This window comes from Canis aureus, chromosome 4, assembly GCF_053574225.1.
Source record: "Canis aureus isolate CA01 chromosome 4, VMU_Caureus_v.1.0, whole genome shotgun sequence".
NCBI lineage: Eukaryota > Metazoa > Chordata > Mammalia > Carnivora > Canidae > Canis > Canis aureus.
In genome coordinates this window covers 21,361,199-21,387,447 of record NC_135614.1, presented here as the reverse complement: position 1 = coordinate 21,387,447, position 26,249 = coordinate 21,361,199, and the positions used below count along the sequence as shown (strand labels likewise).

The window sequence follows — 26,249 nt, the reverse complement described above, 5'->3', positions numbered from 1 at the left end:
GCCCTCATTAACCAATCACTCTTGCAGCCCATCTGCCGCTCATCTTCCAGCAAGCCTCAGTTTGTTCTCTCTCAGTAAGTCTCTTATGGTTTGTTTCTCTCTCTTTTTCCTTCCCCCCTTCCAAATGTTTATCTGTTTTCTTTCTTAAATTCCACGTATGAGTGAAATCATATGGTCTTTGTCTTTCTCTGACTGACTGACTCCGCTAGGTATAATACACTGTAGCTCCATCTGCATCATTGCAAATGTTAAGATGTCCTTCTTTTTGATGGCTGAGTCGTAATCCATTATGTATAAATACCAAATCTTTATTCATTCATGAGTCAATGGATATTTAGCCTCTTTCCATAGTTTGATTATATTGTTGATAATGCTGCTCTAAATATCAGGGTGCATGTATCCCCTTCAAATCTATATTTTTGTCTCCCTCTGTCTATCTCTCTGCTTCTTTCTTTCTTTCTGTCTCTCATGAATAAATAAATAAATAAATAAATCTTTTAAAAAAATCTATATTTTTGTATCTTTTGAGTAAATACCTAGTAGTGCAATTGCTGGATCATAGTGTAGTTTTATTTTTAACTTTTTGAGGAAATTCCATACTGTTTTCCAGAGTGACTGTATCAGTTTGCATTCCTGTTGTGCAAGGGGGTTCCCCTTGTGCCTGCATCCTCACCAACACCTGTTTCCTGTGTTGTTAATTTTAGCCATTCTGACAGGTGTGAGGTGGGTCTCATTGTGGTTTTGATTTGTATTTCCCTGATGATGAGTGATGTTGAACATCTTTTTATGTGTCAGCCATTTGGATGTCTTCTTTGGAAAAGTGGCATCATGTCTTCTCATTTCTTAACTGGATTATTTTGGGGGGGGATGTTGAGTTTGATAAGTTCTTTATAGATTTTGGAGGTAACTATCATTCCTAAATTCTTGGAATTTCTTGAGTTTAATGTAAATTGAAAATGACTATTTGTATGAAGGATTTGTTTTTTATTTGTTTAATTTTTATTTACTTTTAAAGGTTTTATATATTTGAGAGAGGGAGAGGGAAAGAGTGAGCTCGAGAGGTGAGGGGCAGAGGGAGAAGCAGACTTCCCATTGAGCAGGGAGCCTGATGCAAGGCTCATTCCTGGGACTCTGTGATCACGACTTGAGCCAAAGGCAGGTGCTTAACTGACTGAGCCACCCAGGCATCCAGGATTTGCTTTTTAACTGGGCCATATTGGTAATAAAAACCAGTGCCTTTTTTTCTATATGGAAGCTTAAGAAATATCTCAGTGGAAAAGGTATCAACAAATCACCTATCTCAATTTCTTTTTTAATACCAAAAGATTAACTATGAAGATTAAATCTTTTGGGAAAATTCAGTCTAAATTTGTAGGACATTTTTGCGAATTCTTTATACAGGTATAGTCCTGAAAAAGATTAATTTTTTTAAAGATTTTATTTATTTGACAGAGAGCACAAGTGTGGGGGAGGAGTGAGGGAGAGGGAGAAGCAAACTCCCTGTTGAGTGTGGAGCCCAACACAGGGCCTGACCCCAGGACCCTATCCCAGAACCCCAAGATCCTGACTGGAGCTGAAGTCAGACGCTTAACCGACTGAGCCACCCAGGCATCCCTTTAGTTTTTTTTTTTAAGATTTTATTTTTTTAAGTAATCTACACTCAACGTGGGCTCAAACCTATAACCCGAAGATCTAGAGTCATATACTTTACCTACTGAGCTAGTCAAGGGCCCTGAGAAAGATTTAATTTTGTTTGAAATGTTTAAGTGTAGGGGCACCTGGATGGCTCAGTAGGCAAAGCGTCTGCTTTCTGCTCAGTTCACGATCCCAGGGTCCTGGGATGGAGCCTGCATAGATTCCCTGCTTGGTGGGAAGCCTCCCTCTTCTTCTGCCTGCCGCTCCCCCTGTTTGTGTTCTCTCTCTTTCTTTGTCAAAAATCTTTTGAAAAATCTTTATTTTTTAGGGATGCATGGGTGGCTCAGAGGTTGAGCATCTGCCTTTGGCTCAAGGTGTGATTCCAGAGTCCCCAGATCGAGTTCTACATCAGGCTTCCTGCATGAAGTCTGCTTCTCCCTCTGCCTATGTCTCTGCCCCCACCCCCCTCTGTGTGTGTCTCTCATGAATAAACAAAATAAAATCTTAAGAAAAAAAAACAAACTTTATTTTTTAAAATTTTAAAAAGATTTTATTTATTCATGAGAGACACAGGGAGAGGCAGAGACATAGCCAGAGGGAGAAGCAGGCTCTCCATAGGGAGCCTGATGTGGAACTCAATCCCAGGACCCCGAAGTCAGATTCTCAATTGCTACTCAGGTGCCTCACAAATAAAGTCTTAAAAAAAATGCTTTAGTAATTATGAATTCTCTCATAAAGTTATATCACTGCTTAGGTAGATTTGTTGCCAAAAAGCTCTTTAGTATTTAATTTGAAAAATAGGGCATTTTACAAGTTTATTCTGTTGTCTTCCAGAAACATTGAAGGCAGTGTATTTTTATTTTCTTTTTTACATTTTAATTGAAGACTAGTAGTACTGTTGCTTTATATCATAGGAGTATTTTAATGTACAAATTAACTCTGCTTATTTCAAAGTAAAAATTCTCTAATGAAAGGATATAAAAAACTTAAAAATATTCAGGTTTAAAAATCAAAGCCACTGGGATCCCTGGGTGGCGCAGCGGTTTGGCGCCTGCCTTTGGCTCAGGGCGCGATCCTGGAGACCCGGGATCGAATCCCACGTCGGGCTCCCGGTGCATGGAGCCTGCTTCTCCCTCTGCTTGTGTCTCTGCCTCTCTCTCTCTCACTGTGTGCCTATCATAAATAAATAAAAATTAAAAAAAAAATCAAAGCCACTATAATTTTTTTTTCTAAATAGGGTTCTGAAGATGGCTTGAAAGAAAAAAGTGAAATAATTGCCCAACTAGAAGAAAAAACCAATAAAATTACTGCAGCCATGAGGCAGCTGGAGCAAAGGTATAGCATTTCCAGTCTTAGTTTCTTTTTTTCCTTTTTTTTCCTCCCTTTTCTTTATTCAATTCTGACACCTGCCACAAAAACCATTAAGAAAATTTAGATTAGGACTTTTTTTTTTAAAGCCCAGCAGAATTTTGCCTTTTTTGTTTTGGTTGTTGCATGGAATCAAGTTGCTTTATATTAGGCTGATTCATCTGAATTTGCCATTTTGTGGATTGTTTTAAAAGGTTTAATATTGGCAGTTTCATGTGGTTCAAGCTATTACATAAAACAAATACACAAACAAAAACTTTAAAAAAGTGAAAAACGAACAAAATCTATGGTGGAATTATCCCTGATTGATTTCCATGCATATTGATTGTCATATCCTTTGTCATTCACCATCTCTGTATCTGAAATCAAGCTTTGAGTTGGCAGTTTAGTTGTGTTTCTTTGAGCTAGGACCCTCAACCCAAACCAAGAAATAATTTTATTTAAATTGAATTGTTTTATATTGGCATTTTTCACTTTTATTGTTGGAAAATGTAATGTATTTCCATTGACCTGTCATGTTGGTGTCAACATATGTCTTATCATTGCTTTCTTTGAATCTACTTATGAAAAACATAACTATTAATGCTTTATTGACATGAATATTCTTTTATTGACATCCTCTTTCTTCTTTTTTCTTTTTTGTTTTCTTTATCCCCATTTTTACATTTTGGACATCTTTATTACCTTTTTCTGTCTTTGATTTCTGTCCATTCCATTATGAAGTGACAATGATTTGTTAACTCAAACTAGGACAATTGCAATGTCATTGGTGAAATATGCCAGCAGTGACACTCAGGACCAGTACAAGCTGGTCAAAGATATATCTTTCTGAAAACCACTTGTATTTAAACAGACTAAAAGAGAATCAACAATTTTATAATATATTAAATAGAAAATAATTTATGCTATGAAGTATTTGAAAAGTGTATTAGGAACCCTGTATACTTCTTGATCAGCTGCTGTGGTAATACACTGCCAGAAAGCAGAGTGGGTGCACTTGGATTTCCAAAAACACAATCCTCAAACCTGGTGCACAAAGGCTGATTTGAGTATTGACCTTTTGGAGGTCAGGATTTTCAAGTGCAGTTTTATCTTTTTAGCTACTTTTTGATGGAAAATATAAACATTGTTTAAAAATAAGTTAACCTTTGGTTTCACAATGTGTTGGCACAAATTTTTTCCCCTTTTGGCCCACTCTTTGCCTAATGGCTCCTTTACTGATTTTTTAACATGTTTTAAAATAGTTTTTTTTTTTTTAAACTCAGATTGGCCACTCTCTTGTACTCTAGCACCTCAGTTCCCCAGTTCCCTTAGCCCTCTTCTGTGATAGCACAACTTCAAGCCCTACCTCACTCTGAGTTTTATTTTAGTTTCTGTAATCTTAGCGAAGTGCTTGAGTCCTCTGTCCCCCTGCCCTCCCTAATATTTTAAATTTCAATTTCAATTTAGAGTTAACTTGAATGTTACTCTCTTTTTGCATAGAAGTGGCATTTATACTTCTGAAATGTGTCAGGTTACCCCACTGGTACGTTTTAGAAAGAAAAGAGGCAGTGTTTTCAGCTAGTTGAATAGAAATTTTGCCTGTGATTCCCTACAAGGAGTTAATGTCCCTTGAATACATGGGAAATATTTTCTTATAAAAATATTAAAGTTAAATCTAAGAAATCTTAGATGGGAGGCAGGGAGTGGAGCTAATAAGCACAGGGAGAAGCAATGACTTACAAATAAAAACAGAATAAATGAAAATCACATTTTTTAGCTAATATTTAAACATCAGTGATGAGTAAAAATGATCTCTAGAGAATGTTGCCAACTAATACTATATTCTTTTGAATCTTAACACATATACACACACATACACACAAAAACACACAGCTTTTGGCATAATTTAGTAAATGCATAAAGATCCTACAGGGAGGACTTGACTATTCAAAATAATTGCAGGTCTTTGCTCTTGGCCTTGTAGCACACTTGATTCCTGGCATACACATCCTAGCATAATAAATAACAATGTGGCTTCTTCACCTAGTGTAGACCTAAATACTGTGCTTTTACATGGTTTTGTAAAAAGGCAGTACGCACCCATTATACTTTCAAAGTTGATTCATTCTGCTCTACGTAAGTGGTAAAGGCTGTATTGCTTTGCATTGTTAATTATGAACAAGAAATAAAACAAATTTGAAGATAGTATTTTGGGCATATTATACGTTATATTGAAAAAAAAATCACAAAACAATTTCTAGACATTGTGTGGCTCTTTCACGTTTGAGTTTGTGAGTTTCCCCCCAAACTTTGTTTTCATTTAGAAATGTTTCTATTTCCCCATTTTTCTTTTATTTGTCTTCTTCACCCTTTTTACACCCTAGTTCTAGCCTCAGTTTTACCCAAAGTTGATTTGAATTACACCAGATTGCAGCAAGCAGAGAAGGCGCAAATGGAAGCTGAAGATGAAGACAAGAAATATCTACAAGAGTGTCAGAGTAAATCGGACAATCTGCAGAAACAAATCTCCCAAAAGGAGAAACAGCTGTGAGTATTTCACTCTTGGAAACAAATACTTGTGTTAATAATAATCTTACTCCTTCTTTTTGCACATAATAGTAGGATACCTATATTTTCATTTAGTTAATGATGCCACCAGATTATGGAGTTCTCCTTGAGAAGTAAAAAAATTAGCAAACATAATTATGATAGAACTTATGTTTTTGTCCCTTTATTTTTCACAGAGCACTTTGAACAGTCTTGTTATGTTGCTCAAGGAGAATTTTATTCTTTCTGCTGGTATAACATTAATCCGATGGCCATTATATTTCTAGATACTGAGTGTAATAGGCCTTTGTAACTCAAAGGAACTTATCAAAGAACATGGTGTTTTCTGAGAACATTTTTATTAGTACTTCATGTGATAGGTCTATATATCTATTACCAAGTAATAAAAGTATTCATATATGTCATTAGACTGAAAAAAAGCAAGTTGCAGACAGTTATGCAAACTATGATCCTATTTTTTATAATTAAAGCTGTGCATATTTACGAATATATAGAAAAGAGTTTAAAGAATACAGATTCTGGGGAATGATTATCTCAGGGGAATGATGGCAGATTGACAGGGGTATTTTGTTTTTATTTTATAAACATCAGTATTTTTCCCCCTGTAAAGATGTGCCATTTTTGTTATTAAAATGAAGCAACAGGGGCACCTGGGTGGCTCAGTCTGTTAAATGTCTACCTTGGGCCTGGGTCATGATCCCAGGGTCTTGGGATTGAGCACCACATTGGGCTCCCAGCTCAGTGAGGAGCCTGTTTCTCCCTCTCCCACTTCTGCTCCCCCTGCTTGTGCTCTCTGTGTCAAATAAGTATAATCTTTAAAAAATAAAGCAATGAGAGAAAATAGTTCTATATTATGTTTAATGGATCATTAAGACCATATGCCATTTATGATATGTAACTTGCTAAGCTGCCTTGGGATCCATTGGTTGAGGTGGCATTAAGTCCTTCTTAATTCTTGCTAATTTTCTAATAGTTCTGTCAGTTATTGAGAGGGGATTTATTGAATATCCCAACTATAATTGTGGATTTGTGTATTTCTACTTTTAGTTCTAACAGTTTTTACTTCTTGTATTCTGGAGTTCTTTTGTTTGGTGCCTACACATTTAGGATTGCTATGTCTTCTTGGTGAATTAACCTTTTTATCATTATGAGATATGCTTCTTTATCTGATAATTTTCTTTATTTAGTATTAATAGAACTATTTTCTTTTGATTAATATTGTATAATTAATAAAACATTAATCCTTGCTTTTATCAGTTATTAAACTTTCAGCCTGATCTTTATTATTGTCATCAGTATATTTGAAGTAAGTTTCTTATAGTTCATGTTTTTTTATCTGTTCTAACAATCTCTTAATGATATATTTAGTCCATTTAAATTTAGTGTAATTGTTGATATGAGTGCTTAAGTCTACTGTTTTATTGTTTGTTTTTTTTGTTTGTTTTTCATTCATTTCTTTTTTCCTGCCTTCCCATGGATTACTTGAATATCATTTGGAATTCCTTTTTGATTTATCTATAGAGTTTTTGAGTATATCTCTTTGTACAGATTTTCTAGTGATTGTTCTAGATACTGTCTTGTATATTTGCAACTTTCACAGTCTACTGGTACCAACATTTTACTACTTTGAATGAAGTGTGCTTAAATATTTTCTCTGCATAATATTGAGAACCACATCAGACAATATTAGAAAGTTTTTTTTTGTTTTTGTTTTTGTTTTTTAAGTAAACTCTAGGGACCCTTGGGTGGCTCAGCATTGAGCATCTGCCTTCAGGTTAGGGCGTGATCCTGGAGTCCCAGGCATGAGTCCTACATAGGGCTCCCTGCATGGAGCCTGCTTCTCCCTCTGCCTATGTCTCTGCCTCTCTCGCTCGCTCGCTCTGTGTCTCTTATGAATAAATAAATAATATCTTTAAAAAAAAAAAAAGGAAACCTTAAGTCCAGTGTGGGGTTTGAACTCATAACTCTGAGATCAATAGTTGCATGCTTTGTGACTGAACCAGCCATGTGCCCCTATATCAGATAATATTATAGTATGTGCTTCAACCATTAAACATAATTTAGAAAACTCTTTTTTTTTCTTTATTCCTGATACTACAAGTTTTCTTTTATGTCTGAAGAACTTCTTTTGTTGTTCTTTTAGGGTAGATCTCTGGCAACACATTCTTTTTTTTTTTTTTTTAATCTGAACTCTTGATTTCACCTTCATTTCTGAAGGATATTTTCAGGATATCCTTAGAAATTTGAATGGACAGTTCTTTTCTTTCAGCACTTGAAAAATGTCGTACCACTTTCTTTTGGTTTTCATAGTTTTTGATGAAAAATACTGTCATTTGAATCACTGCTCCTCTACCCAAGATTATTTTTTTGGATTTAGTCTCTTTGAGCTTTGGTCAGCTTCTTGAATCTTTACATGTATCTTTTCCAAATTTGGAAATTTTTCAGCCATCTTTTTTTCTAGGTATTTTTCCACCTACTTTCTCTCTTCTTGAATTTTTTCTAAAATATTTATTTATTCACTTAGAGAGAGGAAGCAGGGAGCAGCAGAAGGAGAGAGAGAATCCTAAGCATAGTGTGAAGGCTGACATGGTGCTCAGTCTCACAACCCTGAAATCATAACCTGAACTGAAATTAAGAGTTGGAGGCTTAACTGATAGCCTCCCAGGCTTCCCTCTCTTCCCTGGAATTCTGATAACCTCAAATATTAGATTTTTAAAAAATAGTCCTATAGTTCCCTGATACTTTTTTTTCCCCAGTCTATTTTTTTCTCTCTTACTCAGATTGGATAATTTCTGTTGTAGTGTTTTGTATATTTATTTATTTACTTACTTTTTAACTTGGAACTAATTTTATTTTATTTATCTTTATTTAAATTCAATTTGCCAACATATAGTATAACACCCAGTGCTCATCCCATCATGGGCCCTCCTTGGGCCCATCATGCAGTCACCCTATTCCCCTGTGTTTTGTTTTAAAGTAGGCTCTGAAAAAAATAAATAAATAAATATAGTAGGCTCTTTGCTCAATGTGGGACTTGAACTCATGACCCTGAGATCAAGAGTCACATGCTCCACTGACTGAGCCAGCCAGGTACCCCTCTGTTGTAGTGTTTTGAAATCCATTCTTTCCTCATCATCATTATTCTCTTGAGCCCATTTAATGAGGTTATTGTATTTTACAGTTCTAAAATTTCCATTTGAATATATTGCCACCTTTGTCGTCGTCGTCGTCGTCGTCGTTGTTGTTGTTGTTCTTCTTTTTTTTTTTTTGCTAAAACTTAATATTTTGTGTCAAATGTGTTCTTAATTGGTCATAGGAGCATTTTTATGATGACTGCTTTAAAATTCTTATCTAGAATTATCTGATATGTTGGCATCTGTTTTTTTTCTCATCCAAGTTCAGATTTTTCTTGGGGGACGCCTGGGTGGCGCAGTCGTTAAGTGCATCTGCCTTTGGCTCAGAGTGTGATCCTGGAGTACCGGGATTGAGTCCCATATTGGGCTCCCTGCATGGAGCCTGCTTCTCCCTCTGCCTGTGTCTCTGCCTATCTCTTTCTGTGTCTCTCATGAGTAAATAAATAAAATCTTTAAAAAACAAAAAGATTTTTTCTTGGGTCTTGGTATGACATGTGTTTTTTTTTTTTTTTTTTTTTTGACATGTGTTTTTTAGTTGCATTCTGGACATAATGAAAATTACATTATGTTACTGTGTCTTACTTAAATTTTAGTAGCTCTCCACTGAAACCACACCAGCAGGGGAATATAGATACTGGTTTTTTGTTTGTTTGTTTTTTTAAAGATTTTATTGGGCAGCCCGGGTGGGGTGGCTCAGCGGTTTAGCGCTGCCTTCAGCTCAGGGTGTGGTCCTGGAGACCTGGGATCGAATCCCATGTCAGGCTCCCTGCATGGAGCCTTCTTCTCCCTCTGCCTGTGTCTCTGCCTCTCTCTCTCTCTCTCTCTGTGTCTCTCATGAATAAATAAATAAAACCTATAAATAAAAATAAATAAAAGATTATTTATTTATTTATTTGTTTGTTTATTTATATTTTATTTTCACAAGAGACTCGACATAGGCAGAGGGAGAAGCAGACTCCCCTCAAGCCCGATGTGGGACTCGATCCTGGTACATCAGGATCATGCCCTGAGCTGAAGGCAGTTCTCAACCACTGAGCCACCCAGGTGTTCCTATTTATTTATTTTTAAAAGATTTTTATTTATTTATTTATTCATAAGACACATACTCACACACACACACACACACACACACAGAGGTAGAGACATAGGCAGAGGGAGAGTCAGGCTTCCCGCAGGGAGCCTGATGTGGGACTCCATCAGAACCCTGGGATCACAACCTGAGCCAAAGTCAGATTCTCAACCCCTAAGCCACCCAGGTGCCCCTGATTTATTTATTTTAGAGCACAAGTGGGGTTGGGGAGTGGGCAGAGGGAGAAGGAGAAGGAGAGGAGAGGGAGAGAATCCCAAGCAGACATTGCACTGAGTGTGAAGCCTGGCATGCAGCTCAATCTCATGACCCTGAGATCATGACCTGAGCCAAACCAAGAGTCAGACGGTTAACTGACTAAGCCATGCGGGTGCCCTGACACTGACTATTTATATCAAGTAGGGATAGTAGAATCCTAGAACCATTCTGGGTGAGATGGAGAAAAGTGCCTAACTTCTGGCACTGAAATCTGTGCTTTCCACTCAGTCTCTACTGACACTGTAGAGAAGAGGAATGATGCTTTGTTACTTTCACGTAGGAATGAAAGTCCAGGCTTTCGCCATGGTCTCTCTGACACCATTCTGGAGGGGAGAGGTAGGGGTACCTCATTTCACTAGGCAGGGGTAGAAATCTAGGCTTCTCACTTTGCTTTCACTGATCGTGTGGGGAGGGTGAGAAATACCTTGTTATTGATTTGGGGTTAAAACTCCAAGTTTTCAATGTGGTCTCCGTAAGAGAAGGGGGGAGATACCTCATTACTGCTAGGCAGTAGTGAAAGTCCAGGCTTGCCACTTGGCTTTTTTTGATATTACCACATTGGGGATTGGGAGAGGCATTATTATTGCCAAGTGGCGGTGGAAATCTAAGCTCCTCACTTGGCCTTTGTTGACAGTCATTGGGGGCCCATTTTTTTTTCCTCTGGGTTTTTTCGTTGGTTTTTTGTTTTGCTGGAATAGGGCATTTATCGTCAAAAAGGTTGGTATCAGGGACACCTGGGTGGCTCAGTGGTTGAGTGTCTGCCTTCGGTTCAGGGTATGATCCCAGGGTCTGGGGATCAAGTGGCGCATCAGGCTTCCTGTGGGGAGCCTGCTTCTCCCTCTGCCTGTGTCTCTGCCTCTCTCTGTGTCTCTCATGAATAAATAAAATCTTAAAAAAAAAAAAAAGGTTTATATCAATGCTAAGCTACCTCTTCCCAGTTTTTTAGTAAGAGAGAGCAGGCTTTTCTTGGGACTTTTTTTGCGGGGGTCTGTATCCATCTCGTGGTGGTCTGTGGGCTTCTTCAGCACCACTCTGAGCTCTATAGGAGGCAAAAAGCCTCAGGGGGGCAGCCTGGGTGGCCCAGCGGTTTAGCGCTGCCTTCAGCCCAGGGTGTGATCCTGGAGACCCGGGATCAAGTCCCACATCGGGCTCCCTGCATGAAGCCTGCTTCTCCCTTTGCCTGTGTCTCTGCCTCTCTCTCTCTCTCATGAATAAATAAATAAAAATCTTAAAGAAAAAGAAGCCTCAGGGTACTCATCATCATGTTATCCTTGGCCTTCTTGGGTTCCTACCTGGACCGCTATGGGGCTAACCTACTCAGTCTTGGGTACAACTGTAGAAAGAAGATGTTTGTTTCTGCTGAAACCATGAAAATAATTTTGTCTCTCAAATGGTGCCATTTTGGTAGAGCATGAACATGTGAGCAATTTGGAGATCAGGGGAATCCCTGGTGGCTCAGAAAAATTAAAACTCTTTCTGTAGAAATGGGCAGCTGACACTATGTCTAAGAAAAACAAATTCAGTTTTTTTCTTGCAAAATGTTAATAACTTTATTGATTTCTAACTATGAAAATATTACATACTGTTGGAAAATATTATGAAAATAAAAGTTAGAGATAAACTTTTTTAACATTTTGATGAATATCCTTTTTTTGGCGTGCATAGATGTTTTTTATGTATTTTAGAGAGAGTATCATACTATATGCTCTTTATTTATTTTATTTTTTTTAAGATTTTATTTTTATTTATTCATGAGAGAGAGAGAGACAGAGACACAGGCAGAGGGAGAAGCAGGCTCTATGCAGGAAGCCCGACGCGGGACTTGGACATGGGACTTGATCTCGGGACTCCAGGACCACAGGCCAGGCCAAAGGCGGTGCTAAACCGCTGAGCCACCCGAGCTGCCCTATATGCTCTTTAGTATCTTGTTTATCATGTGTACTATGTCATGGGGAATGTATCCTATCAATTGATATAGGTCTGCACCATCATGTCAATTAACCTAAAGAAATCGTTAGTCTGAAAAATTATGCTTTATTGTTTGAGTTTGCATATTTTTGATTATTGGTGAGATTCTTTTGTATTTCTTAATTTTGTGAATTGCCAGTTTATATCATCTACTTTTTTTCCTAGGGTGTTCCCTTTATTAATATTTGTAAGAGTTCTTTACTCTGCATATTTCACATACAGTGAAATATTTTCTAAATTTACTGTTGGTTTTAAATTTTGTTCATAGTGGTTTTTTTCATTTAGGCATTTAAAAATTTTAAATAGGTATATTTTTCCTTTTTTGTTTTCCTTTATGGTTTCTGCCTTTGGTGGTCAACATGTATTTTGGCAGTATTTATAATAACTTGCTTTATTTTTCCTTTGCTTTTTCACTTCGTGTTTTTTCTGATTCTGGATGATGAGGCCACTCAAGGCATGCCATACTTTGCTTACTTCAGTGTTAGTAACATATACCTGTCTCCTTATTCCTTTTGAGTTTGTAGTGAAATAGTACTTATCAACAATTTGTAAATTCCATCGAGGGGTATTTTTCTCTTCAGCCTGAATAAAAATCTAAAATTTACTTCAGGGGTGCCTGGCTGGCTCAGTTGGCAGAGCATGCGATTCTTGATCTCAGGGTTATGAGTTCAATCCCCATGTTGGGTGTAGAGATTACTTAAAAATAAAAAAATATATAAAATATTAAAAAAAATAAAATTTACTTCATAGAGAAATAATGTGGCTATCAATGGAAATGCTAACTTTATGAGGAAACAAAAGTAAACAGAATATTAACACAAAAATATTAAAATGATGTAATATTGTGATAGCTTCAATATTATATATTGCTATTAAAATTTAAAGTATTTGAAATTGTAGCATTATTTGTTTATGCCCCTTCCGTTAATACCTACTTATGAGCAATAATCTTCAAAATTATGTCTTTTTGGCATCCTAAAGTGTACCAATTTGACTACTTTTGTTTTGCCAGATAGCACCTATTAGAATGATGAGGTAGTGCTTTCAAAGGTGAATTGGCATTTCCAGGCAGTATAGACACTAGACACCTTTCTGGTGTCTCTTTGGACTTAGATCTGTCCTGTGAACAATCTGTAAAGTGACACTCTGTACTAGGGTTGATTTTTCTGTGACTGATGTTAAGTTGATTTAGTGGTTGCTGTAATTCTTATATCAGAACAATAGTCTGTTATAAAATTTTGCACATGGCACAGAGATGTAAATAACTAAAACTTCACATTTTTCTCCTTTGTTCCATTCCCCTAATATATAACCAGTTTTAATAGTGTGGTGTATCCTTCCAGGCATTTTCTATGCTTATGTAGAATTTATGTACATAGAATTGAAAAATAACGTAAATTACTGTTTAGCAAGGAGTTTTTGTGGTTGGCAAATAAATGATATGTTGGGATCAGAAAACCCTGTGCTGCTGAACTTGTTTACCAAAAAATATTTATGAAAGAAAATACCTGAAGAAATGCACAAAAGTAAAAACAATCAACCAAAAAGATGGTTTTGTTAAAGAATACAGACAGCTGTGAGAAATAGCACTAAGCTACTGTATGTTTGTCATTCAAGGGTGCAACTGGAAACTGATCTGAAGATTGAGAAGGAATGGAGACAGACTTTGCAGGAAGATCTTCAAAAGGAGAAAGATGCCTTATCTCATCTTAGAAATGAGACCCAACAAATTATTAGTCTTAAAAAAGTAAATGGTGGTAAAACTTAAAAAATTGTATCTTTGAAAACTAAATTACTTAAAAAAGAAATCGTAGGGGATCCCTGGGTGGCGCAGCGGTTTGGCGCCTGCCTTTGGCTCAGGGCGCGATCCTGGAGACCCAGGATCGAGTCCCACGTCGGGCTCCCGGTGCATGGAGCCTGCTTCTCCCTCTGCCTGTGTCTCTGCCTCTCTCTCTCTCTGTGTGACTATCATAAATAAATAAAAATATTAAAAAAAAAAAAAAAGAAATCGTAAATTATACCAAAGAGACAGAATATACTGGTCATCTTTAAAAATACCAATAAGAAGGAATGCCTGGCTGGCTCGGTTGGTAGTGCATGGGACTCTTGATCTTGAAGTCATGAGTTCGAACCCCCTGTTGGGTGGAGAGTTTACCTAAAAACAAAACAAAACAACCAAACCATGGGGTGCCTGGGTGGCTCAGTTGGTTGAGTGTTTGACTATTAGTTTTGGCTCAGGTCCTGATCTCAGGGTTGTGAGATCAAGCCCTGCTTTGGGTTCCATGCTCTGTGGAGTCTGCTTGAGATTTGTCTCCTTCTACCCCTTCCCCCCCCCCCCCCCCCCAAATAAAGAAATCTTTAAAAAGAAAAGAAGAGAAAACTGGTAAGGAGATTAAATGAATGGGAAATAGGTGATAGTTGATGGAATAGCTATAGCTATGAAAGAGTTTGGACATAGAGTTCTGTTTTTTATAAAAAGCTAAAAGATGTTCCTAATCGTTGTTCCTAATCGTTGGTATGTATACAATGGGGAGTTTCTTGTTTATTTCTTTTAAATTGCATTTTCTGTCTTTTATTGTTTTGAAGGAGTTCCTTAACATCCAGGATGAAAATCAGCAACTGAAAAAAATTTATCATGAACAGGAGCAAGCTCTTCAAGAACTTGGCAACAAACTTAGCGAGTAATTTCTCTTTTTTCCTTCATCTGTGTAGTCATTGACTTTTATAAAGGTAGGAATGTGCCAAACCAAGTAAGCAGAAAAGTTTATAGAAAAGAAAGATATGAACTATTAAAATCAAAACCAAACAAAAACCTTAAAGCTAAACATACAAGACTGTGGATTGGAGAAATTTTGTTTGAAGTTAAGTTCAGGTTAATAAATTTTAGCTTTAAATGCTTTCCTGTAGATGAAAGTTGACTCTTGTTTAATTTCTTCAAATTAGAGAATTCAGAAGTTCATTCACTGTATCTTCCCCCAGAACCACAGAAACCAAATTTCCAAAATCTCTGGAGAGATCTCAGACTGTTTTGAGAAGTAGCCAACATTATAAGAAGTAGAGAGTGTTATGCTAGAGTTGGGAGCTTAACTTCATATAGTGTGGTTGGTTCTGTTGCAGTCAAGTCTTACTGCATTGCTAGAAAGACAAGAAGGAGAAATGGTGTTCTGTCTTTCTCACCTTTCTCTTTGTTCCATGTGGTCTGTGTTTTGGGTTAGCAGCTTCATCTGTATGCCCTGATTGAACATCCTGTCAAGTATCTGGGATAAGCTCCCGAAGGTTTAACTCAGTATTGAATGTATCACTGCCATGTTAAAAAAAAAAAAAAAAATCACTTTTTTTAAACACGGGAAAGTAAGAAAGCTACAGTGCCCATAAACTCATCACTTACATAAATCCCTTTGATGTTTTATATGGTTAGAAATTCAACTAGCACAATTTCCTCCCTCTCCCAAGTATCAATCCCCAAAGTTAGTGAACCTCATAAGAAATTTATGTGAACATCTCATCATATATATGGATATGATTAGTTATATACACACACCTATATATCATTTGTAACAAACTCAGTAGAAATCATAAGCAGAATGGAGACTTCACTGATTGAGATTCCATTAAGAAGCCTTGAGACCAATTTCCAAGGCCATAAGAAAGGGTAGTTCACTAAATCACAAAAGGAAGTACTAGTTCTCAAAAAAGATAAAGCTGTTGGGGTGCCTGGCTGGCTTAGTTGGTAGAGCATGCATCGCTCTTGCTCTCAGGGTCATGAGTTTGAACTCCACATAGAGGGTAGAGTTGGCTTTTAAAAAAAAAAAAAAAGATAAAGCTATTTTTGTTCTATAAATTCAAAGAACAGTTTACATTGTGACTCTGATAAGCAAGATTTCGATTCTCATCTGGCATTTACCTAGTGAGCACTTTGACCTAGACTCTATGCTAAGTGCTTATTACCTTATTTCCCATTTATTCATTTGACAAATGCTAAGCTTGTTTTATTTGCTAGGCACTATTCCAAGTGCTAAGGATTCAGCAATGTACAATCCCTACAACAAAAATAATATTTACATTTAAGATCATAAAGATCATATGATCTTAAATGTAAATAAATATTTACATTTAAGATCATAAAGATCATATTAAAACAGAATAGTAAAAGGGGTATGGGTATTACTTTCCACCATCTCCCACGCAGTGCTAAAGACTGTATAATTTATTAAAGGCATAATCACTTGAATGTTTAGATAGCTGAATTCACTTTTTGAATTTTATTTAAGTTCAAGTTAATTAACATATAGTGTAGTATTGGTTTCAGGAGTAGAATTTAGTGATTTATCACCTTACATCTAACACCTAGTACTCATCCCAGTAAGTGCCTTCCTTAGTACCCATCGCCCATTTAGCTCATCCCCCCACCCACCACCCAGCAACTCTCAGTTCTCTTAACTATAGAGTATCTTATGGTCTGCCTTCCTTTCTGTTCTTATTTTATTTTCCTCCCTTCCCCTATGTTCATCTGTTTTGTTTCTTAAATTCCATATGTGAGTGAATCATGATATTTGTCTTTCTCTGACTTACTTATTTAACTTAGCATAATATACTCTATAGAGTCCCTCTTTTTTTTTTTTAAGATTTTATTTTTAAGTAATCTCTATATCCAATGTGGAGCTCAAACCTACAACCCTGAGATCAAGAGTTGCATGCCTGGGGGGCTCAGTTAGTTAAGCATCCATCTTTTAATCTCTGCTCTAGTCTTGAATTCAGGATTGTGAGTTCAAGCGCCGCACTGAATAGGCCTACTGTGAAGCCTACTTAAAAAAGAGTGGCATGCTCTACCAACTGAGCCAGCCAGGCACCTCTAAATTCACCCCTCACCTTTTCCCTTTAGTCAGGTTCATTGTTTCTCAGATTTTAGTTTGCATAAAAATTACTGCTCAAGGTTGGATATACTCAACAATCTATACTGAACTTTACGGGCTATTTAAGAAATTTTCAAGGGTTATGTTCATTGTTTTTTTTTTTTAACTAAGTTTTTTTACACATGCCTAACCCCTGTATAACTACTGTATGCATGTTCTTCTAAAGTTTGTGGGGGTTTTTTTGTTTTTGTTTTTGTTTTTGTTCTTTTTTACTTAAGAATATCTTAGATATTTTTCTATATTAGTATATTAAGATATTCCAAGGATGGGTGTCTTTTAATTTAAACTGTTTGTAATTTTTTTATAAACAATACTGCTTTGAATATCTTTGTATATGTGTGTTGATATATCTTGATATACTTTAATGATTATATCTGAAGAATAAGTTCCTAGAGGTGATTGCTGGGTCAAAAAGAATGTGCCTTAAAAAATTCTGGTAGTGCCAAATTATCCTCTGTCTCCAATAGTAGGAGAGAATGTTTTTGCCAGTTTTTTTTTTTTTTAAAGATTTTATTTATTTATTCATGAGAGACACAGAGACAGACAGGCAGAGACACAGGCAGAGGGAGAAGCAGGCTCCATGCAGGGAGCCCGATGTGGGACTAGATCCCGGGATTCCAGGATTCTGCCCTGGGCTGAAGGCAGATGCTAAACCACTGAGCCACCCAGGGATCCCCAGTTTTTGCCAGTTCTTATTGTTTTGAGCGCCTATATTTATTTAAGTAATCTCTACACCCAGTGTGGGGCTCAAACCCATGACCCCAAGATCAGATGTCACATGCTCCATGGATGGAGCCAGCCACGTGCTCCTGAGCTTCTATATTTATTTGTGTTCCATTTGTATTTATAGTTTACTGCCTGTTCATATTCTGTGCATATTTTTTGGTTGGATTGCTCATCTTTCCTTATGGGATTTAAAACATTGTACACAGTGTACATCTTCTGTTTGCTTTTTACTTCATTTATGATGTTTTTTTCCTTGTTAATCTTTGAGTTGTTAAGGCACAGGTTATCCTCTTCTGTTTCTGGGACCATAGTCCCTGTATAGGGCCAGCTTTGAGTCAGAACTCTTTTCTTTTCTTTTTCTTTCTTCCTTTCTTCATTTCATCCTTTCTTAACCATAGTCCTCTTGAGTGGTGAAAATAATTTATCAGGGCTGGAGGAGGGACAGTGGCCCCTGTGAGTGTTGCCCACACCAGTTTATCTGTGAAATACTTTTATTCTTACTCTGCATCCTCCTGCTCCTGTGATTATAAGCTATCAGATTCCTTCGAAGACACAGGGTAAAGAATATCTTTTTAAAAATTTGTTGAAGAGAAAAAAAAAAAATTTGTTGAAGAGGAGGGACTGAGGTTGGATCAGTACTTTTTAATCTTTGCTTCTAATTTACCAGAAGCCTTTAGGCTTTATTATTTTTTTATTTTTTTGTCTTCAGGCTTTATATAGACCATTTACGTATTATTTAAAATGAGGGGATCCCTGGGTGGCGCAGCGGTTTGGCGCCTGCCTTTGGCCCAGGGCGCGATCCTGGAGACCTGGGATCGAATCCCACATCGGGCTCCTGGTGCATGGAGCCTGCTTCTCCCTCTGCCTGTGTCTCTGCCTCTCTCTTTCTCTCTCTCTGTGACTATCATAAATAAATAAAAATTAAAAAAAAAATAAAATGAGGAGTGGGAGGATAAAGTTCATTTGGAATAATAAGAACCATATTTAATTTTATTAAAAGGGAAAATATGTTTTGGAAAGAACCATTCACAACTATTTTCAAGTTAAGATTAAACTTAAAAATTAGTATTTATTGGGCAGCCCAGGTGGCTCAGCGGTTTGGCGCCGTCTTCAGCCCAGGGCGTGATCCTGGAGACCCAGGATCGAGTCCCACGTCGGGCTCCCTACATGGAGCCTGCTTCTCCCTCTGCCTGTGTCTCTGCCTCTCTCCTTGTCTCTCATGAATAAATAAATAAAATTAAAAAAAAAATTAGTATTTATTAATATCACTCACAGGAATAAGTATTCCTCTGCCATTTACCAGTTTGTGACTTAGGGTTATTTAACACTTTAAGCCCACTTCCACATTTGTAAATTGGAGAGTTATAAAATCTCCAAAGGGTTCTTTTCCTAATTAACTGAGAATAAGTATGTGAAAACCCCTAGCACAGTACCTTTGCTTATCACAACCAGAATATCCCAGAATATCCATTTTCTTGTCAGATGAGGTTGGGTATGAAAATACTCTCTAGTGCTCACTTTCAGAATCTGTGATTTAGAATTTAAATGAGAATTTTAACTAGAAAAATTTTAACTAGAAAAATAATTTCACTGATGAAATATTTATTCTTATTGGTTTCTTATTAAAGGATTCTTAAAAAGAATTTAAATGAGAATTTTAACTAGAAAAATTTTAACTTTTTCAGTGTCCATATTTGTGAGTAAAGGCATTTTAACCAGAAATATGTCAACAACCAGTGAATTTTCATAACTATTTCTGTAGTGAATGCCATTAGGCTACTTTGATTCCGTATTCAGTTTTTTTTACGTGGCACAGTTACTGTTTTGGCCATTATTCCCACCAGCATTAGTTTTCTTCAGGCACATTTTGTAAATGTGAATTCATCCAAGCAAATTTTACTATTGTGTTTGTATTTTTAATTTGTGTAATTTTACGTTGATTATTCCCACTGTACAAGTATGAACCAGACAGAAAACTAAAATTTTGTTTTCATGTCTTGGGATAAGAAGCACCTGTAATATGAAGCAGTTTTCCTGTTCTGCCTCAGAAGTAGAGACTTTAGTTTATGTACCTTTTGATTCAGTAATTTCATTTCTAAGATGTTATCCTGAGAAAAATAATACAAATAATTTGGTCATTCCAATTTTAAGAGCAATTTTGCAATGAGAAACTTGAAACAAGCAGTAGATAATGATACAAAGTATATTTTCCATTACTTAACCGTGTACCATTCATGTCCATTTTGTGTATCAGTCACATTCATTACCATTTAACTGTAATGATATGGGAGATACTTAATGATAAGTCAGTAGCTCTCAGCCTTTCAGGATATGTTATTGCTTGAAAAGAGCTGTTCATGGAAAACTGTGTAAGTGATGACTCCGTTTAAAATATACATGTACTCGGGGATGGGGTAACTGGGTGATAGACATTAAGGAGGACATGTGATGTAATGAGCACCAGGGTTACATACAACTGATGAATCACTGAACTCTCCCTCTGGAACTAACAATATACTATATGTTAATTGAATTTAAATAAGTTAAAAAAATAATATACACATACTCATCAACATGTAGGTTATCCTCTCTAGGTAATAGGATCACAGATAATTACTGCTATTTATAATCTGCATGTTCACTGATACGTATTTGCAAAAGGTATCACAACTGTTTTCCTTAATATTTCTATTCTTACCATTCTTTTGCATCTGGTAGAGAAATAGTGTACATAAGTGCTAGCACGTGGGCTTCAGCATCACAAAGACCAAGGTTTGAATCCTGGCTTCCCTAGTTACTACTTCTTTGACCTGTTACAAGTGATGAAACCTCATCAGGCTTTACTTTTTTGATACTGATTGATCTTTAAGATAGGTTTTTGATTTTTAAGATTAAATGAGCATATAGATACAAAGGTCATATAGCGTGATGTCACACCATAAACTTACAATAAATTATATCTATTACTAATAATACCACAACCACATGAAAATGCCAATATTCTTATATTAAAGCAATTTTTAAATTTAAAAGGACATTTTTGCCTTAAGACATTTTGAAAATACGGGAAAATATAAAATATAATCCCACTAGTCAAAGAAGATCATTAGTATCTAGTATATACAATTTTATATCCTCTGAAAAACCAATACCCTAATAATGAATTGCTAGATATTCTATATTTAATGTATTTACTGAAACATGGACTTATCTGTAATCTTTTCAGATCAAAACTTAAAATAGAAGATATAAAAGAAGCCAACAAAGCATTGCAGGTGAGTAGAAAGTGTTTCCCTCAAGTAGGAAAGTAGAGATCTATGTGAGTTTCCAATAGAAGATAAAGTCCTGGGGGCACCTGAGTGGCTTAGTTAAGCATCTGCCTTTAGTTTAGGTCATGATCCTGGAGTCCTGGGATTGAGCCTCACGTTGGGCTCCCCAACTCAGTGGAGTGTCCGTTTCTCCCTCTGCCCCTCACCTCAGCTTGTGTGTGTGCTCTCTCTCTTCACAAATAAATAAAAATCTTTTTTTTTTTTTAAAAAAAAAAAGGTAAAGCCCTATATAAATCTCAGGTATTATTACTGAATCCCAAGATTTTTGAGGCGAAAGCACTGAACAGGTAGCTGGGATGATGGAGATCCAGTTCCTCCCTATTATACCTCTAGAATCAATCAGTAATCATGTTGGAAATGACCTTGGAAATAATTTTGTCTACCTTCCTATGAAGTGTGGCCTGATAGAGTGAAACTGTCTTTGAGAGTCTTTAGTTCCTATGCTGTTCTTTTACTTACTAGCTTTGACCGTCAAGTCATACCTTCGTGGAGTTTGTTTCCTCTTCTGAAATGGCTTATGAAATGGGCATATGCGTAGGATTTTGCACAGGGTTGCTTTGAACATTGAGGTTAATATGTATGAAAAGTAATTAGTACAGCTTATCAGTATATGGTTCTGAATGCATCTGGATGCAAGAATCCCTTCTACGACATAGGAGAAAACAGTCTGTGAGCACTTCAGTGAGATTGCCTCCTGCCATAGTTTCCCATTGTTTTTTATCAAAGAGTTACATGAAAATAGTTTTTAAAAGTCAGTTAGTACTAGAAAGAATTAAAGACAAAATGGCAGCAGTCTCTTGTTCTTCACCCCCTTGTCTCTATCCACTCTAGCTCCTGCCACCTGAATGAAACTACTTTCAATTCTTTGGTTTATACTGGCATTTTTCCCCCTATTTCAAAATCATAGGCAGTATATATTACTCATTTATTTAAGACTTATTTTAGACCTGCTTATGGCCTGGTTAGCATAGTAGATGAGTATTCTTTGGCTATTTTTAAATATTGTTCTTTGCTGGACCACATAGTATATTGTGATTATGTTTTCTTTCTTGGACTATTTATTTTTTCCTTGGAAGTTAATAATTGCCTTTCTCCTAAAGCTCATAATATACTATACATTAACTAAATTTAATGTTAAAAAAATTTTAAAAAGAATTGCCTTTGAAAAAGTTTTGTCGTAGAGCATCTGAGTTTTCTTATACCTTCAAACACTTCTCTAACATGTTTTTTTTTTTTTTTTTTTTAAGATTTTATTTATTTGAGAGAGAGGGTGAGCTAGTGGGGCAGGGGTTGGATGGAAGAGGGAGGTTAAGGGACAAGCAGACTCCATGCCGAGCATGGAGCCCCGATGCAGGGCTTGATCATGACCTGGGTGGAAACCAAGAGTTAGATGCTCAACTGACTAAGCCACCCAGGTGTCCCACTCCTAACCTCCTCCTTCTTCTTCTTTCTTCTTTCTTCTTCCTCTTCCTTCTTCATCCTCCTTCTTCCTCCTCCTCCTTCTTCTAGATTTTATTTATTTATTCATGAGACAGAGAGAGAGAGAGGCAGAGGGTGGAGCAGGCTCCATGCAGGGAGCCTGATGCAAGACTCAATACTGGGACTCTGGGATCATACCCAGAGCGAAAGGCAGATGCTTAACTGCTGAGTCACCCAGGCGTCCCCTAACATGCTCCTTGATTAAAGTTTTTCCCATGGTAAAATGAATCAGATAATTGTTCAGTTCTTTTTTCCTTGGAGTCATCCCTCATGGAGTTCTTTGCCCTCCCGCTCCAATATGGTCTGGTCATTCCTCTCCTGATATTTTCCTTTGCTACATTCTTAGATTAGAGCTTAGCTTCTATTACTGGAAACTCTTAACTTTCTGATTTACTCCCTTGTTTTGAGTAATGCATTCTTTAGTAGCTTCCTGGGAAATGCTGAATGAAATGATAAAGGTTTTAAGAATTTATGCATCTGCATATTTACCTTTTATTTTGCTCTCATTTTTTTGGATAGGTAGGAATGTCTGCCCAACTGTCATTATTTAAGCACTGTAAAATTTTCTTCATTGTGAAACATACCATGTATGTAACTTTATAAATACAACTTAAAAACACTGGTCTATTCTCTGGTTAGCTTATAATTGAACATGTGTGCTCTGAATATATTTTCCTTCTTATAGTAATAATCCTCTATTTTGTGTTCATCATTATGCTGTTTTTCTTATAGTTTTATCATTTATGTCTATCTTTAGCAAAATATGTATATTTCTCTGTTTTGCTATATAAACATTGATTTATATGTGACTTGATTTTTTTTGTTCTTGCTATTGGCCAATTGATGTGTTTGGGACAGCTGTCCTATAGAGTTTCTTATATTCTGAATTTTATCTGCTGGTTCCTAGTAGTCTTAGGACTCTGTTCTCTTATTACCTAGAAACTGGAAGTTAAATCTAAAAAGTTTGGTTACATTCAGGTGCAACCTTCTGTGAGAACTTTTATCTCTGTTACCATATTTTAATATTCAGCAGCCCTTATTTACTCATTTTTCCTTTTAAAAATGGCATCCTGGGATGCCTGGGTGGCTCAGTGGTTGAGCATCTGCCCTCAACTCAGGGCGTGATCCTGTGATCCTGGGATCGAGTCCCCGGATAGGGCTCCCAGTAGGGAGCCTGCTTCTCCCTCTGCTTATGTCTCTGCCTCTCTCATGAACAATCATTCATTCATTCATTCAATCAGTCTTTAAAAAATAAATAAAAATGACATCCTAAAAAAATGTAAAAATGACATCCTGCATTTTATCTCTGAGGATATTCATTATAGTTTATTTTTAAAAATATTTTATTTATTCATGAGAGACACAGAGAGACAGACAGACACAGGCAGAGGGGAAAAGCAGGCTTCATGCAGGGAGCCTGATGTGGGACTTGATCCCTGGACTCCAGGATCACACCCTGAGCCGAAGGCAGATGTTTAACCGCTATTATAGTTTCTTTAAAGTTTTCTTTTGCTACTGCCATTCTTTCTTCAGAATTCTCTTCCTGTGTTTGTTTGGCTGAAGTACCTCATGCCTGTTATTCCTTAAATGTTGGAAAATCCCATTTCAATAAAGGCACAAAAAAGTCTTGAAAGCCCTGTGTGTGATGGTTGGGTAGTTGGGAGTGGATTGTCATAGATGGTAGGCCTCACCATAGAAAAATCTGTTAACTAGCAAACTGTTGGGCACCCTGTACAAGTTATGTTAATATCTACAAGACTTTTCTCTGTGGTGATTTAATTTCTCCAGAAAAGGATTCTCTAAAATGTCATCTGCTGAGTCTAAGTTGGGTGGCTGACATTCTGGAATTGGGCAGAGAATAATAGCCATGTTTACAGAGCAATAGCTTGCTCCCTTCTAGTTTTGGCTTTGCTTAAAAACAGCCGTTTTCTTGAGGAAGCAACTTCAGCTCTGTGGAGAAGTTTTTTTTTTTTTTTTAAGATTTTATTTATTCATGAGAGACACACAGAGAGAGAGGCAGACACACAGGCAGAGGGAGAAGCAGGCTCCACGCAGGGAGCCCAACGTGGGACTCGATCCTGGGTCTCCAGGATCACACCCTGGGCTGAAGGCGGCGCCAAACTGCTGAGCCACCCGAGCTGCCCTGTGGATAAGTTTTCATATTTGTAAAATGGGAGCTGTAGTTACTGATCTCTGAGGTCCCTTTCCACTGACACACTAGGCCTGACCTGCAGTTTAAAGCTTTTCTCCTTGGGAGACAGAAGGGTATGTTCAGTCTAATTAAAAGGGGCATCTGGGTGACTCAGTCTGCTAAGCATCTGACTTGATTTTGGCTGGAGTGGTGATCTCGGGGTCATGAGGTGGAGCCACGGGTTGGGCTCTGGGCTCAGCAGTCTGCTGCTTTCCTTCTACTCACTGCCCTTCCTGCATGGGCTCTCCTTCAAATACATAAATCTTTTAAAAAAGATAAGTAAAATAAGCCTGGAAGACCAACCCCTGATGTCAGAAAGGTTACTTCTGAACTGATGCTGCTGCTTGGAAATTGATGCCGCTTGGAAATCTGTTGAAATCAGGCATTCCATCCCTTAAGGGATAGCTTGGCAGGAAGTAAAGCTGCTTCCACTAAGTGGCTTTTGGACATGTGGGAAGTTGCTTTCCTTTTTAATGGCATTCATCAAGTAGCACTGGATTATCTTTAAGGTCCCATCTTGCTTTAAAAAAAATTCTCCAATTCAGGCAGCCCAGGTGGCTCAGTGGCTTAGCGCTGTCTTCAGCCCGGGGTGTGATCCTGGAGACCTGGGACCCAGTCCCACGTCGGACTCCCTGCATGGAGCCTGCTTCTCCCTTGGCCTGTGTCTCTGCCTCTGTCTCTCTCATGAATGAATAAAATCTTAAAAAAAAATTCTACAATTCAAGTCACTTGATTCTTTACTAGTATTTGTCTGATATGAGTGATCCAGGTTTTTTTTTTTTTCTTCTGGCTGACTTGATTTTAAGAATATAATAGTATATGTATACATGTAATACATATACAAAATACGTGTTATTGGTAAGGCTTCTGATCAACAGTAATTGTAATTAAATGTAAATTTGGAGGGATAGTCAAGAATTATATGCAGCTTTTTGTCTATGTAGAATTTGGTACCCCTAACCCTGTTATTCACAGGTCAGCTGTACTTGATTCTTTGGCAGCAGCAACATGGCTTAGTCCAGTCCAGGCTGTTTCAAAAGGGAACACATGATGAGATTAATCAGAAGCAATGAAGACTGTTCCTTCACTTAGGTCTTCCCGTTATAAAACTGGCATCATCTACAAAGCTGCTTTTGTAAGGAAAATTATGTTCCTAGCCAGGATCTTGGATGGGTTAAGAATGGGTCAGTTTTAAAATTTCAGGTGTCATGTTAACTCTTACTTGTTAAAGACTACTTACATACATTTTGTACTCATCTACACAGTAGCCATTAAATTTGTTATGGAACTTAAGGGAAATTAATAGCCATGTAAGATTTAATATAAAGTGAAGTCTTCTCTAAAATAATGAATTTGAACATCTGACTTCCAAATTCTCTTCAAATTTTAAGGACTTACTGAGGTATATAGTATACATAATGCCAAACTCCTGCATTTTCATAGTCAAAATGTATCAAGTTTTGTTGGACTAGATAATCTCTAAGGTTCTTTCATCTTTTTTTTTTTTTTTAGGCTCTTTCATCCTTAAAGAGAATTCCCATTAATAGATTTTTAAACATTTATAATGGAAATGTCCAAACATACACAATTATACAGGGAAAAACTAACCCA

General features: G+C 36.9%; 1 protein-coding gene across 9 annotated transcripts in view; it reads left to right on the top strand.

Annotated features, from left to right (window-relative positions):
* Window positions 1-26,249, top strand: part of RUFY2 (RUN and FYVE domain containing 2) — a 53,097-nt gene that overhangs the window by 24,258 nt on the left and 2,590 nt on the right. For 6 of the 9 annotated variants that reach the window (XM_077894737.1, XM_077894732.1, XM_077894734.1 and 3 more), the window contains exons 12-16: window positions 2,873-2,970; window positions 5,413-5,532; window positions 13,618-13,747; window positions 14,587-14,681; window positions 20,866-20,914. In XM_077894737.1, the coding sequence (XP_077750863.1) occupies window positions 2,873-2,970; window positions 5,413-5,532; window positions 13,618-13,747; window positions 14,587-14,681; window positions 20,866-20,914 (492 nt within the window). Of the gene's footprint in view, window positions 1-2,872; window positions 2,971-3,726; window positions 5,194-5,369; window positions 5,533-13,617; window positions 13,748-14,586; window positions 14,682-20,865; window positions 20,915-26,249 lie in introns of those variants that run through there. The other 3 variants (XM_077894738.1, XM_077894740.1, XM_077894739.1) reach the window with 3 other exon arrangements.